The 16272-nt window shown below is 35.6% G+C and overlaps 1 protein-coding gene across 7 annotated transcripts in view; it reads right to left on the reverse strand.

Annotated features, from left to right (window-relative positions):
• ZBBX (zinc finger B-box domain containing) overlaps positions 1-16272 on the reverse strand; it is a 283593-nt gene that overhangs the window by 126167 nt on the left and 141154 nt on the right. For 4 of the 7 annotated variants that reach the window (XR_008547313.2, XR_010155869.1, XR_008547311.1 and 1 more), the window contains one exon: positions 11113-11182. Coding sequence is in view for 3 of the 7 variants with exons in the window: in XM_054682343.2 (XP_054538318.1) it covers positions 11118-11182 (65 nt within the window). In the remaining 4 variants the exon portion in view is untranslated. Of the gene's footprint in view, positions 1-10480; positions 11183-16272 lie in introns of those variants that run through there. The other 3 variants (XM_054682343.2, XM_054682341.2, XM_054682338.2) reach the window with 3 other exon arrangements.

Here is a 16272-nt window from a genome sequence, read left to right on the forward strand (position 1 = left end):
TTGTACTCTTATTAAAGGTGTTCTTAGTGAGCCCCAAGATTCAATTTTTATGTCCTTATTGCTCCACATATAAACTGTGCGGCATTAAAACAGAATGATTTCTCTACGGTAGTTAATTGTTCCTACTTTCTTTTTTAAATGTTAAAAAGACATTAGCAGTAGATGAGAGTGAAATGACTGGAGATTTTAATGCCTGAAGCACTTTAACCTTACCCAACAGCTCAGGTCGATCTGCTTGGCAGACATGCCAACAGGAGGGGACATAGCGGGTGGGAAACAAGATATTAACAGGCTCAACTGCATGCCAATTAGCAGTCCATTATTCCCATATCAGGGCTAGATTGGTTTCCCAGTAAGCCTCTGAATTAACCAGCCATCACATTCTAATACATATCAGTTAAAGACATTTTACTGTATTATTTTCAGACTTCTCATAAATAAATTGATTTATATGTGCTTACTTCCATGTATTTTTTTATAAACTGGCATACTAAAGGCTTTATTTTTCTATAAACATGATATATATCATTACAGAGATGCTGATCAAGGGATACAAAATTACGGTTAGATAAGAGGAATAAGTTTAGGAAATCTCTTTTTCCTGTTGTCACTATACGGTGACTATAGTTAATAATGATATATTCTTGAAGAATGCTAAGAGAATGGATTGTTCTCAAAACAGTATGATAACTATGTGAGGTAATAAACAGGTTAATTAGCCAAATTTAGTCCATCTACAAGGTATATTCAATACATTTTATGGTAGATAATAAATATGTACAATTTTATCTGTTAATAAGTAAATACGTTTGGAAAAAATGCCATAGTTAATAGTAAAATAAGTTAAAATCATCATTAAAATGGTGAGAGTGGGTAGTTTTAACTCTGGCAAAAGTATATTTGGAAAATAGTATGACATAAATTAAATATACAATCATGTGTAATATTTGTTTTGAAGTTTGTCCATTGTTATAAAAAATCTTGCAAACGGCAGTACTATCTCCCAATTTAACTTAAAACTTGAGTGCCATTTTCCACTGTTCTCTCTCTCATCCACCATATTCCAGCTCTTCCCAGTCTAGCCTAATATCCCCTTCTTTTTACCACCAGAGATAATGACATCCTCCACAGAATTTACATTTTATCACCTCCCCACAAAAATAGCTTCAACAAAATGGCACCCCTCACAATGTTTCTTGTTGCAGGAGGACTCTTTTTGGTTCTTCCAAAATTGCAACTTAGCAGGAGGAACTGAAGCAGTGTGTGTTGATATGGAATAGACACAAGGAAAGGACAAAGGCAGTAAATTCCAACAAGTTAGAGAAACTGTGGAATCTCATAAAGGTGAGGTTGGAGTTCAAGCCAAGTTTAGCCAAATATCAGAAAGAAAGAAGGCCCCAGCTCAAAACTGAGTTTCCACTAGACACGTGTTTACTGCTGCTGCCGTGAGTTATTTTCCTCTGCATCGCTCCTACCCTTATTTCTTAACTTTTAAAATACTTGCTATGTATTGAGCACTTTGCAAAACACTTAAGAAAATAGTGTATCTTGTCTTCACCATCATCACGAATGGTAGGAATAACAACTAGGTTCCTAAATTATACATGGGATAAATAGTTTAACAGAGAATAAGATGGCTCCAACACATTGCCTACTTTCAGCTCATACCCAGACCCTAAAAGCCCCTTGCTGATGGGCTCTCACTTGTTTTGCGATCATTGAAAACACAGTGACTAAGCCTCATTATGTGCTAAATAGATAGAAGAGTAATCTGACTTGGATCATAACTATCCCACTAGTCACCAAGACTGATTTGACTATCGGGGGCTCGGATTGTCTTTCTTTTCTCTATATACTATGCATCTTCCTACTCAAACTACTGCCTCAGTCAGGACCAGTATTATCAGGGAACGGGGTGCTCTGCAAGTCTTAAACTCATGCAAATTGAGTAACTTTCGATGCTACCACAGTACTCCATCACCTGGGATCTTCCTCTGATGGTTGAGGATCCAGAGAGCACACTGGAGATTTCATGGAACAGTGCAGTTTTTCAGGTGGTTTATTACTAAGATCAGTTGCTTTTCTTGTTGCCTGAATTGAGGTGCACAGGGTTCTAGTTATCCACAGGGTTCCTTTCAGTTATAAAAGGCTATTCAGGTGGATATAGATCCCTCATGAGGGCATGTAGCTTGTCAGAGTACAGGCTGGATTTTAGCCCATACTCATTCCCTTGGTCCAGCACAAACTGCACAACTATAAATAGTAGCCCTGGCAGTGACCGTGATTAAAAAAGAACAAGAAAAAAAAACCTCAGAGAAATCAAGCCTTGTTAGATAATAATGATAAAAATAATAACATCGACAACAATAATAAAAGAGTTAGAGCCAGATTTTCAGACTTCCTAAATTTCCAATGTGTGATTCCTTTCTGCAAGACCAGTATGACTGGGCATGTTTCAATTAGACATATAGTTAACATACATTTATAGGTCTTTTGTAACCCCCACATAAATACCATTTTATTATATGGGCATGTAAAATGCCATGATAGCATTTTTCTAGACTCTCGGAAACAAATGAGTGATGACATGTTGTCCCTCCCCTTATTATTAAGCAAGGAGTAGTTAATCTGTAGAGTTGTGAGAAAGTTCTTCTCCAGAGACCCATATAACCCAAGGAAACCTGGAATGGAACATTGTTACCACTTCCTGGTGAAGAATATTGTGGCAGAACTAGCATTTACCACACAAATTTTCTATATAGAAAATCTGTTGGAAACAGATTTTAGATGACATCAATCTTCTTACGTTCCTAGAAAATTCCAAGCTCAATCTTGGCCATGAATGTTATCTCTGAATAGATGCTTTTTTCCTCCTCATCTGATTATCTTTTTCATGTAGTCTTTTCTCATGCTTCAGATCTCAACTGAAATACAACATCTTTAAGGAAAACTTTCTTTACTCCCTAATGACTACTTTAGTATCTCCCCAACCATCATGTATCTTTACTTAACCAAAGAAATATGAATGGAAGTGGCATGCCACTTCTTGTCAGAAGTTTAGAGAGTATGTACTTGCCTTATTCTCGTTCCCTATGCGTAATAACTAATAATGTTACAGGTGGAAGAGATTTCATCAGCCTGTATCTCTGTGTGATGCCAATGTGGAAGCCCCAATCAGGCAACAATGGATATATGATATGAGTTGTATCTATCCACAAATTTCAGGAAGATGTTTACAATTTTAACATCACCCAGTGTGTCCTAACTAATACAATCTCAGAAGCCAGTTTATTTCTTTAGTATCTCTAACTACAATCTATAAATACTTATTATATTCTTTATAGTCAGAAAATTTTACTAGAATGTATGTTTCATAAGAGCTAGAAACTACCATATTCCTACGCAGAGTCTAGTACAATGTAGGTGCTAAATAAGCATTTGATGAACATAGGAATGAATCCAAGTCCTAGACTATTATAGATGGTGTTTAGTGGAAAAGAAGCATCCAGATACCCCATTAGTAAGTCTGGGTGTAAAACTTCTTACAAATTTACCTAATTCTGAATAAGAGAAGCCTTTAGGAAGGACAAAGCATTACATTTTACCTGATTTCCTCTACCTGTCCCCAAAGCAGGAGCCAGCTAACTCTACTGGTAGGCTGATTCCTGCATACATTCTGGGTCTCTCTTATCCTTCCTTGGGAAGCAGATTTGCTATTCAGATATCTCAGCATCAAGTCCATCTTGGTCTTACTCAAATCTAACCTCTAGTTTCATAAAAAAAATTTTGAAACATTTTCATAGGTGGTCACCTTTAAAACTCTGAAGAAAGGCATGGCCTCTTTCCACAGTACAAAATTATGCAAGTTTACAATTTTACAGGATTCACAAACCCCCTGAAAGTTCTTCAGGGACCACTTTTCCCAATATTCCAAAGACCTCAAGCTAAGAAATGGATTTCTACCCAGTTCTCAGACCAAGCCTACATGTATCCCATTATTTCTGAGCCCTGTTTTGATGACTACACACCCCTGATCTTATCTTGCTGTAGTCCTGCCTTGATCTTACTTTATTTGCTGTCCTGAATATTAGGAACATGGCACGGGCTCACCATCATTTTCAGTGTGTTGTCTGTAAGGCTAGAACAATTTCCTTGTGTATAGCTGGATAATGACTCCTTCCCTGAGCCCCAGTGCCAGTTCCACTCAAGGGAATATATCTTAGGTCTAGATTCTGGGCCCTCTTGATCTCTACAGTTTCACCTCAAAAATACCTTCAAACATGATCTCTAAAACTAGAAAGAATCCTCTGATACTGAGTATTTTTAAATGAAAAGACTTAAAAATTCTTTTATTTGTTCAGCTTCCTATGAGTGGATAAAAAGAGGTTGTAGAGTCACTTTATATATTAAAGTGTTTCCTCTTAAATTTCTTTTCAGCAGAGGCCAAAGAGTTAAAGTGTTTCTTAAATTGATAAAAGTGCATCATCAGAACAATGAGTCAGCTTCTGAGTCAAGCTGAGTTTTTCCACCACAAAGTGCTCTGCAGTCCATTTTCTGCATTTGTGCATTATGCTGCACTAAACATGTGCACGGTAGTATTCCACTCAATTAAAATAGCAGTCTCAAGAAAGACTCATTTCTCATTATAGTGGACTTAGAACAGTGCTATTTAAACATTTCAGACGAAATATCTTTGATGGACAAAATCTCACACAAAAGAATGACAGGGAAGACATAGAAGTAGTTTCTGTGACCAAAACTTGAATAGTTGTGGTCCCACAATGCGTTTGCATTCCCTGATGCCCTCCACTCCTAGGGGGCTTCTTGGAACCACTAATCCTTTGTGTAGTTTGAAAAGCATTGACATAAAGTATTTATCTGTGTTGAATTCTAAGCTGCATTTGACAATACAGTAGTTAAATATTTCTGAAACAGTTTAGATAATCCTTCCTATCTTCCAAAATATCAAAAAGAAAGACAGCCCATGACCCCATCATTCATTTTGCTGTGAGTTCCTCGTGATTGTTTTTCCAGGAATTTGAGAAGGTGAAGAAGTTCATCATTGTTTGAACAACATGGGGCTGGCTTCAGCTTGCTCCCACGAATGAGTGGAACTCTCGCTTGCTCTTTTTCCACCCTGTTACCACTATCTAATGTACAACTTGAAAAAATAGACTATGTTGCTTCCTGCTCCTATAGAACAGAATGGTAAATCCCTAGAGGTTAGAAGGATCTGCTAATCCCTGATGGCAAACCTTAAGATAAACTTAGCAAGTGGATTGTGCATGAATTCAGTATCTTTCGTCTTCAGTTTACAAATTGCCTAATCATAAAACTAAATGATCATCAATGAACTTATTAATGAGAAGCCCCCAAAGACAATGGATGCCCTCTTCATTTGAGCTATTTCTGCTACATAAGTTTTGTCAGGAGTGATTTTCATTCCCCACCCATCTCTCCCAATTGAGAGGACAAAATTTAACTCATTCTTAAGACCCGAATTAAACGTCACTTCTTCTGTGAAGCTTTCCTTAATACAAATCTCACAGAGATGAGGTCAATCTGCATTCATTAGTGCAATTATTTTTGTCTCTATTGTCTCTATCAGACCATAAATTGCTTGAGGCAGAATTCATATTTTATTCATTTATGCCCCAAAGTCTGCCTCAGGGCCTAACACATAATGAATTGTCGAAAATGTTTATTAGGTGGATGACACTGACTATTGATATAAATAAAGTATCTCATAGAATTATTTTGTGAGTAGGCATACTTCGGAAATATGATGATCCAAGTGCTACCTGAGCCTACAGTCAAGGACAGAAAGGCCCCATGCTGGCTTTAGCTTTCTTACTGCCACCTCCCATCCATCAACAAAATTACATCTTCTACCTCTGGAAGAAAAATGACCACTGTAATAATAAGAGTATAAAAATTACCTCATGCTTAGGTTTTGCTTTTGATATTTTATTCAATCAAGACTTATTGAATATCTACTGGGTTGAGGACAATGCAGGAGATGTATTTAAACAATGTTTTTCAAGGAAACATATTTTAAAGAATTAAACCATAACTCACCTGTAATAAGGCCGTATTCAGAAATTTTACGAAGAAAACCCTAAGTTCAGTTCAAGGACCTAAAGTTTATATCTTTTCTACAAATCAATAGTAATCTATCTTTTAAACATTCATTGAAGTGGAAATTATTGCTTATGTTGGCAAGTATGAAATCTGGAATTTGAATGCCTATATTTGTAATGCAGCATCTCCACTTACTGCTCACTAACCTTGGGCATATTATTTAAGCATTTGGTGCCTCAGTTTTCTCATATGTAAAATGAGGACTAATAAACAGTATCCACCATATGAAATTATTGTGAGGCACATGAGAAATGCTTACAACATATTGTAGGTGCTCAACATATGATATGGAAGTTACTATAGAAAACCTTGTCTAGCAGCTGCCCTCTCTAAATCTTTGCAAAGAAAAACAACATTTCTTTATTAAGTTGATATTCAATAAATACCTTCTCTGTGCCAAACACCCACTAGTGACATAGTTATTAATGAGACAACATATGCCATCAGGAAACATATTCCAATAATGGAAGGCACTAGTAAAAAGGTGAACAAATACTTTCTGTAGTAATATTGTAAAAAAAGATGCAAGAAGAGAGAGTGAAACAGTGAATGTCTCTTTTATATACAGTGGCCAGTAAGGACTTCTTTGAGAAATATTTAAGATGAGACAAGAATAATATAAAGGGACATTCATTCAAGAATCTAGGGGGAGAGTGCTAAAGAAGGGAGTCAAGGTAAAGGTCCTGAAGCTAGAACCACCTTGAGTCCGACCAACAGCAAGCAGGCAATGGTGCTCACAGCAGGGTGAGCTCAAGAAAGAGGAGCAAGTTATGAGGCCCTAGAGTTAGGCAGTGACCTGATCAAGTGAGCTTTGGAAGCGATTGGGAAAAAGTAGGCATTAGTTCTAATTGTAATGCAAGGCCAGTGGAGGAGTTTGCACCATGGTGGAATATGATCTTATCTTCATTTTTAAAAGATAACTCTGTTTTATGAAGTGGAGATTTTGGATTAGTGTGAGAAGAATGAATTAGGTCAGGTGGGAGTGGTGGAGGCAGTTAGAAGAGTCAATATTTCGCATGTATTTCAAAATAGAGTTAACGAGACTCACTGCAAAATGTATATGGGCCTGCGAAGAAAAAGAGGATTCAAAGGAAACTCCTAGAGTCTTTGGCCTGAGCAATTAGGTAAATAGTGTTGTCAATTATAAAATGGGGAAGACCAAAGGAAAAGCCAGTTTGCCAATGAAAATTTACGATTCTGTTTTGGGTATGTCAGTACACTAATCTGGAGCTAAGCATTAAGTGGTGATGTTTAAGGTGAAATTATGCATTAGAGGTTTGACAGAATCAGCTAGAGAGATTGTCAGTCTCTAAGAGGACAAAGACTTCCCTGAGCATAGCAATAGTCAGAGGCTGTAAAAAAGGAGAAGAAATTTCAGATAACACTGAAAAGGAGCAGTCAGTGAAATAAAAGCAAAATCATGAGAGCGTGGTGTCCTTAAGAATATTTGAAGCACAATTTTAAGGACAACAGACTGGTCGACCACTTTAAATAATGCTGAGACCCTGAGTAAGATGACCTCTGAGAAATATGAAGGTAATTGTTGACAAGATCATTGCAATCAAACAGTGGGAACAAGAGCCTAATTTGAATGGGTCAAATAGAACACAGCCAGTGAAAAAAATCAAAGTGTGTATAGACTTTCTTTTGAGAAATTTTACTAATGAGGGGAGCAAAAATATTTGTGAGAGGAAAAGCTAAAGATATTATTCAAAGAAATCTATTGTGCAGTGGAAGACATGACAGTATGCTGTCCCTTTACTAAGAGGGACTTTTTGGGTTAAGCAAGAGATTGGAATTCTGCCTCCTTTTTAAACAAGTTTTCCCAAATCTGTGGTGGGTATTTTAAAAGGTATTCATTCCAAGAAATTAGATGTTTAACCTGAATTTAAACTCTGTACAGTTGGGATTCCATAAAGAAAATGGAAATACACTTTCATTCTTCTGAGGTAGCATTTATATTGACCGGTATAGAATGAAATAGAATAATTTCTCTAAATCTAATCAGAAAGTGAAGCATTTTTACTTCTACTTTCCAGAGAAGAAAATACTATACAATGAAAAATTGGCCATTTGATATGATTGTAGCCTATCATTCTTGTTTGTAGAGAAAGAAAATAAAATTCCATTTACTCAAAGAAGTCTCTGAATCAGATACTTTAATTCATGAAAAGATGGGACATACTTTTTAGAAATATGAAAAATTGAGGCTGCTTTTTTATTAACTTTATGTCAAAACTGTCTTTTACATAACAGCACAATGAACTGTGTTTCACTAATACCAAGTAAATGTGTTTTTAATGATGTTATAATAAACCTAAAATCTTAAGAGGAGAGCGATGCTGTCAAAGAATAATTGTTTCCAACTTGGAAAATAAACCATTTACTCCTAGTGCAATGTTTATTTGCAGATAAATGGCTCGTTTTCACCTTGGCATCTATCTGATAGCAGGAAGAGGCACATCCTTGGTAAAAGTTCTATTATCATTATCACTTATTTTAATCACAACCATCTGTTGGATTTAGTTCCTCCTCCATAAAGAAGAAAATGGGTCCATTTCAAGAGCCAATAAAGGGGAATTTGTGTGAGACAGACTTGAGCTCCCATCAGAATCATCTGGCCCTGGATGTCAGACAAGTTGAGAAAAAGCACCTGCCACATCTGTAATGCCACTTCTGGAAGTCTCTTAGGACTCTCATAGAATGCTTTGCCTAGAGGGGAATTAGGTGTAAAATTTCACTTCAGAGCTTGTTAAATAGACCAGTCCTTGGAAATTAAGAAGTGTTTATGATGATAACTTAGAGAACAAAATCAGAATAAAGCTCCAGGCTATTCATGTCCACCAATGGCTCTTTGAGGAGAAAGTGAGAATTACACTCAAATTACATGTGAAAGAATGGCCTTGAAGAGGTCTGGTGAGAACACCTCCCTGTTGGGTTGATGCTGGTTTGGGACTAGAGGTATGACCTGAATGGTTACCATACAGCCAGAGTGGTCCTGAATTGTCACCTTTCCCCTTTTATAAAATAAAAGCCTTTAATAATCTTTTTCCTTAATGTCCCTTTCCTCACATCCACCTTAAGGCTTAGCACTCTGCCCTATAAACCTCCCTTTGAGTCCCTTCCCTGAGAATCTTTCAGAGAAGCCTATGGCATACCAGACCCACTGCAATATTAAAAACTGCCTTAAGTCATAACCCTGGGCCTGCTGAGGCCATGTTTCAATAACACAAATTACCCATCCTTCTCTCTTCCCCTTTCCCTCTCCATGACCTGGCAACAATTGTTTGGAACTGAACCAACTCTGGGCCCTCCTTAGGCTACCATGTTGCCTGGCTCAAAAACATGAACTAGAACAATCCAGCTTCTAGAGTTAAATATACAATTAAAAAACAAACTCAAGGGACTTAAATATCTGTCAGAGTAAAGCTGAGAGGAAGGCTCTGAGATAGAGTTAGAGACCTGAATGAATCCAGATGAATGGCCCAGGAGTGAATAAAAGGTAGAAATGAGCATAAGAAGCCAGCTAGTAGAAATGAGCATAAGAAGCCAGCTAGTAGAAAAAGAAATAGAGCCAGTGAGCCAAGAAAAGCACCCATGATCATCAACGGCCATCCTTAAAAGCTGCCCCAGGTCCCAGAAACTGTTATTTCCCCTTGAGGCCAGCTCTTCCATGGTTCCTCTTCTGAGATTTCTACACAATTTTACTTCTCACTACCATAACCCCCCTTTAAGTATCTTGAGTGGGTATCTCTACTTGAAGAAACAAATATCTAAATAGAAGTCAGTTAGAAATATAGACAGCTATCTAAATTTGGGTTATTTCTTGGAATAGTTTCAATAAATTGTGAAAAGGTTATCTTCTCTGTGTGGCTCTCTGGAGTCTGGTTTTATAGCAAAAGGATGTATATCCAATCACATATCTCAACAATCCTGTGACAACATAAATTCCAGGATATCAGCCTGAGAAGGGGGTCCAGAGACTTCCTAGGGCTTTAGGCCACAGATCTCAAACTGTTATGGTAGAATTCTTTCTTCTGTCTTATAAAGAATCCCTTTGTATAAAATATATCCAGACATTCATGCTTTTGTTCAGCAATTCAGTCTTTCTTCATACTCCTTTCCCTAATCAGGAAACCCTAAGTGTCCCTAGAATTCAGTTGGAAAGCAATTAATCTCTCATTTTACACACGGAGTTTAAAAGATTAAAATACTGCTTTACAGGAACAGAATAGTGAGGCTTTATCTCTGAGACCATCTGTAATTCCTAGCTCTACTGTACTAATATTTAACATTCCTATAAAATGTATTATTTTATATTTGTTCTCTATGTATTTTTGTGAAAATTTCCATCACAGGTTACAAAATACCCTAATATTGGAACACTCATTTGAAATAAATATGTTGTGTCATACCATTTTTTTACACAGTGCATTGAAAGTCTTTGCAAAAGCAGATTGGATTTGGGCCTTAGCCCAAAGACTGAATTTTAAAGAGATGTGGAATGTGTTTTGAGAAATCCTAAGGTGAAAACTTGAAGCTGAATAATGAGGATGTCTCTGTTTGTATAACTAAAAGATGCTTTTGTAAAGACATAAAAAGACTAAAAAAGAGGAATTGATTATATAAGAAACTGGGTGATTTAAGTATAATAGCATCCCTTAAATGTGACTTATTTAAATCTCAAAAGAATTGGTTTTACCACATAATTCAAACCACATTAATGGAAAATTCTTGTATACTGGAAACAAGTAGCTATTGATCAGTAATAAAGATAACAGTAGAGACTGTGACAAAGATGCCAGTTGCCTTCAGTATCCACTTTCCTCATCTTCTCTAGGAATAAAACCTCAATTTTATTCTAAGAACCAATGTGTCCAGTTAATCAACCACATTTTCAAATTCCCTTGCATTTAGACATAGCTAAATTATGCCAATAAGATGCAAGAAGTGTTGTTTAAAGAAAGCTACCTCAGCTAGGAGACGTCCATTTTACTCTTCCCACTTCTTCCTTCTTGATGCCTGGAACTCATTGTGATGGCTAAAAAATAACCAACAAAACAAATTTACAGTGAGGTAATCTTGAAGGTTGATATAACATAGTAAGATGTAGCTGCTGTAGTAGTCCATGACTGTCTACTACCAGACTTAACTTCCTTACCAGAGAAATATACTTTTTAAATTTCACTGCTCTTTAGTGTTTCTTGGAATACACAATTAAAACAAAACAAATCCTAACTTATCCAGTAGCCTAACCTACAAGGTATTCTTATAGGGCTATGACATAGAAAGTCAGAGGAGAAAGTAAACATGATAAATATCTTTAAAATAAAATGTGCATCTGCTCATTTCCTGCTTGCACCTCCAGAAGCTGCTTAAGAATATTTATCACTAGAATGAATAACAACAAAATGTTATCCTATAAAAATTTGACTATGTAAAAAAATGTGAAATTATGTAACAGTTTACTCTAAAAGACTTATTTCATATTTAAGTATATAAGGTTTAATTAATTATAAAATATGGATGAAGTCTATTTTCCCCCTGGAAATCTTTAAAAGCATTTGTAACTAGAATGTGTAGATATATATAATTTTTCTAGATAAAAATGTGAAAAAAAAAATATATATATATATATTCTTCTGGATAGAAAGCAATACACATATTGATTCCTTCTGGCAGAAGTAAGAGCATATAGATAGCCTTTCAGAACTATGTTTTCATAACTGTTACTATACATTTGAAGAAATAAACCCCATCAATCAATTAATTCTTTTCATTTTAAACATAACTGTCACCTTATGGAGAACATTAAAAATATCATCTCCTTTTGCTTAACTATAGTAGACATTTGCATTAAAATAGGAGGATCTTTATTTCTTTAGAGTTCATCTATGCCTGCTGGTTATTCCCCAGCTAAACTCATAATCCTGTTTGCAACATCATAATCATTTACCCAACAAACAATCATGGTGTCACTAACAAAGAATTATGTCTTTAGGTAGGGGATAAACTACAGGCACAGATGAACTCTGAGGAAATAAACATTGTTTTCATGCAAATGTGGCTAGTAATAAATAACTGGGGGTGAAAATTATGATGAAACAGAATATCCTATAATAACGTATTTTAGGAGGCATAAATAGTATATACGTTTTTAAAAGTTCTCCTGTCTGAAAGAATGATGCACGAGGTGTTCATAAAATGCTGGTAAAATTTTAGTATTTAAAACAGCTTTGAATTTACACAGAATAGAAGAAAGCTATAAACAGATGGGACAATGTTTCAGAAATATTTTTTAAAAATTAATTTATATATCTAGCTTTTAACATAAACACCAGCTTTTTACATCATTCAATCTAATTATCCATCTCACTGCAAGCATTCTGTACTTTCGATATTGAATGATTTTTGTGGATCACTTATGTCAACTTGCACCTAAATTCATTTATTTATCCAACATTAGTTTGTCTGTATATTCAAAGATTATAGCATAAGCTCATAAAAAGTGATGATAATAAGCATAGCAAAGCACTTTCCAGTTGCAAAAGTGTTTTTGAATTCATTACTTCATTTGATTTTCAACAACGTTCCTTTGAGCTAAGGAAAGTCAGTATCTTTTTCTCCATTTTATAATTAAGAAATACATTCATATTAGTCACTTTCCAGTTAGTAAGTAGTGTAATCTGATAATGTGAATATATACCCTGTTTTTCTCACTACATATATCATCTTCCTTTGGGAAAATGTAGGGACTGACAGGGCTTCTAAATTGGATCCTGCATGTTCACTTATTTATTCATTCCCCTACTAATGACCTCCCATTCTGAGCGAGGCATCTGCTGGAGGCTGAGTTCTGTGACAATCAATGTGAACATGATCTATACTCTGTTGAAATGTATAGTCTAGTTAAGAGGCATACCTTCAAAAATCACATTTGTACATTAATAATTATAAGTTTTATGAAGCAAAAGGCAGGATGCAACGAGAAAGAATGAAGAAAAAAGGGACAAAAGGAATTAATTTGGATAGAGATTAGATAAATGCTCTTTGAGAAGATACATTTTGAGACTTAAGAGATGAGAAATAGCATGTGCCAAAACAAGGATAAGATGAGCATTGCTCAAGATCTTTTCAAAAACTGAATAAAGGGACAGAGAGAATTGCTTTTTTCTGAATCAAGATATTATTTAAAATAGCTGAGAAGCCATTTCATAACATTTATTTTTTTCAAGAAATATTTTCTATGCACCTCACATATAATGCCCAGCATTAAGTGATCTTAAAGGTAACAGATACCACTGGCCTGTGTTATGTGACATACTCAGCGTACACTAGATATGAATTACTTCAATTAATATAAAAAATACTGAAACTATTAAATAAAATTTAATGTTAATTTGTCTGCAGCATGTGCATGTCCAGAGGCTGTAAAATTGTAGAATTTCATATGACTATTACAGCACTAGACAAGTCTGGGTATAAACTACAAATTTCAACAAGCATGTAAAATCAGGTGGTCATTTATCCAATAGTGGTTAAAGGTACACTGTACTGACTCCACTATTAGTAATATGGCTGAAGTTCTTGTGGAATATCTGTAACTCTCTCAGTTCCATAGTTAGAACCAGGCCCGTAGCAGCAATTTTAAGCATGAGCTTTAAAATGAGAGAACACATTGAAGCTGCTTCAGGCAAAGGCTCTAATTTTACTTAGTTTTTATTTCCTCATTAGACTAATGGCAATGGAATTAAAGAACTTTCTATATGAGTGGTTATTGGAAGCAAATAAAGGCAGAAGGGGGTCTAGTCTACGCTGCCACAGCGGAACCTCATGTTTAATTTCAATGTCATATTGGAAATCAAATGACAATTTTTTATCTCAGATTTGGCCAGAGATGTACTGATAACAATTAATTATCAGCTTAATATTTATTTCAAAATTCTTATATTGTAAAAGGTAGCAGCATCATATAAAATGATCTTCTGAGCTAGTTCACAAAAGACTCAAGCTATGGCTGAATACACAAGAGAAAACAGTAGTGGTCCAATCCTTCCCTAACAAGAATAGGACAACACCACATTCCTTTAATCTGAGAGAAGCACTGGTATAAATCAAACCCAGAGGAACAATTTGTTTCTTCATCACAAGGGAAAAGGAAGATGTCTTAGAGCAAAGGAGGGTAGAAAGAGTCATGAAACCTTAAACCTAAGCAGATATGCTAAAATATGTACATATATTTTTCTATGTTAAAAGACGAACAGTAATGCTCATTTTAACTATAGATACTAAAATTCAGAAAGCCAGTAGTGTCAGGACAAGATGCCAAAAGGGCTTTGGACACAAATGATGAAGATTCATTGGTGACTCACTGTTTTCTGTCTATGGGATTGTGACAGAGGACGTGTTAAGAGGGCAGTAAAAATTGTGGAGGAGTCATGTTCTTTTAAAAATTATATCTTTTGCAACATTTTATTCTGATAATATTACTTGCTTTCTTGATTGCTTATTGTCCACGTTTGTTAATCAGTTTCAATAGGATGCATTTTTATATTAAAAGACATGGAAATAGCTATAGGTCTCTTCTTCATAATTTTCTATTCTGTCAGTAGACGATGTGTGTGAATTTAGTACAGTTTATTAATGCCACAGAAAAAGTATCAAAGGTAAATTTACACTAAACAACCATCAGTCTTGTATAAGACTCATAGAGAAGACAAAAGAGTTTGAGTCTGGAGTCATGGCTACATTGTTGTCAGAGCGTGGCCAACTTTCAGGGATATTTTTCTGTTAAGTCAACAAACTCCATAAGGGGAAACTGTCCTAAAATGTCACAAAGTGATGACCACAAAATTATCATCCCATGTTTTCTCCTCTTTCTTAAGCCTCGAGTTATAAGATTATAAATAACCATGGACTCCCACCAATATCAAAATCTACAACTACTCAACACCAGCAAAATACTTCCCTTTGTCTTCTTTCTTTTGACTATCACAACAGTCCTTCAAACTGGCTGTATTGGGTTCTCCAGAGAAATAGAACAAATAAGATATGTGTGTCTATACACATCTATATCTATATATCTATATCTATCTACCTATCTATCAATTGATCTATCTATAGAAAAACAGAGATTTTCAAGAATTGCCTCATGCAATTGTGGGATTAGCAAGTCCAAAATCCACAGGGCTGGCCTGCAGGCTAGAGACCCAGGGAAGATATGATACTGCAGCTCAAGCCTGAAGTCAGTCTGAAGAAAGAATTCCCTCTACCTTGGAGGACCTCAGCTATTTTATTTTCTTAAGGCCTTTAAACTGATTTCACGAGTCCCACCCACGTTATGTAAACTAATTTGCTTTACTCAATGTCTAGTTATTTAAATGTTAATCTAACCTAAAAAAATACTCTCACAGAAACATCTAGAATATAACTGACCCTTGAAAAACATAGGTTTGAACTGTGAGGGCCCACTTATACATGGATTTTCTTCTGCCTCTGTCACTCCTGAGACACAAAACTCATATCCTTTTTTTCTCGCCCTTCTCAGCCTGCTCAATATGAAGACAATGGTGAAGATTTTATAATAATCCATTTCTACATAATGAATATTAAATATATTTTCTCCTCCTTATGATTTTCTTAGTAACATTTTCTTTTCTCTGACTTACTTTACTGTAAGAATACAGTATATAATACATATAACATACAAAATATGTGTTGACTATTTATATTATAGGTAAGTCTTCCAGTCAACCATAGGCTATTAGTTACATTTGAGGGGAGTAAAAAGTAATACACAGATTTTTGGCTGTGCAAAGGGATGGTGCCCCAAGTCCCTGTATTATTTATGAATCAATTATAAGGTCTGACAAAGTATATGGTGTATTAGTCTGTTCTCACATTGCTAATAAAGACATATTCAAGACTGAGTAATTTATAAAGGAAAGAGGTTTAATTGACTCACAGTTCAGCATGGTCGGGGAGGCCTCAGGAAATCATGGTGAAAGGGGAAGCAAACACATTCTTCTTCAAGTGGAGCAGCAAAGAGAAGTCCTGAGCAAAAGGGGGGACAGCCCCTTATAAAACCATCAGATCACATGAGAACTCACTATCACGAGACCAGCAGCATAG

The sequence above is a fragment of the Pan troglodytes genome, chromosome 2 (genome assembly GCF_028858775.2).
Source record: "Pan troglodytes isolate AG18354 chromosome 2, NHGRI_mPanTro3-v2.0_pri, whole genome shotgun sequence".
NCBI lineage: Eukaryota > Metazoa > Chordata > Mammalia > Primates > Hominidae > Pan > Pan troglodytes.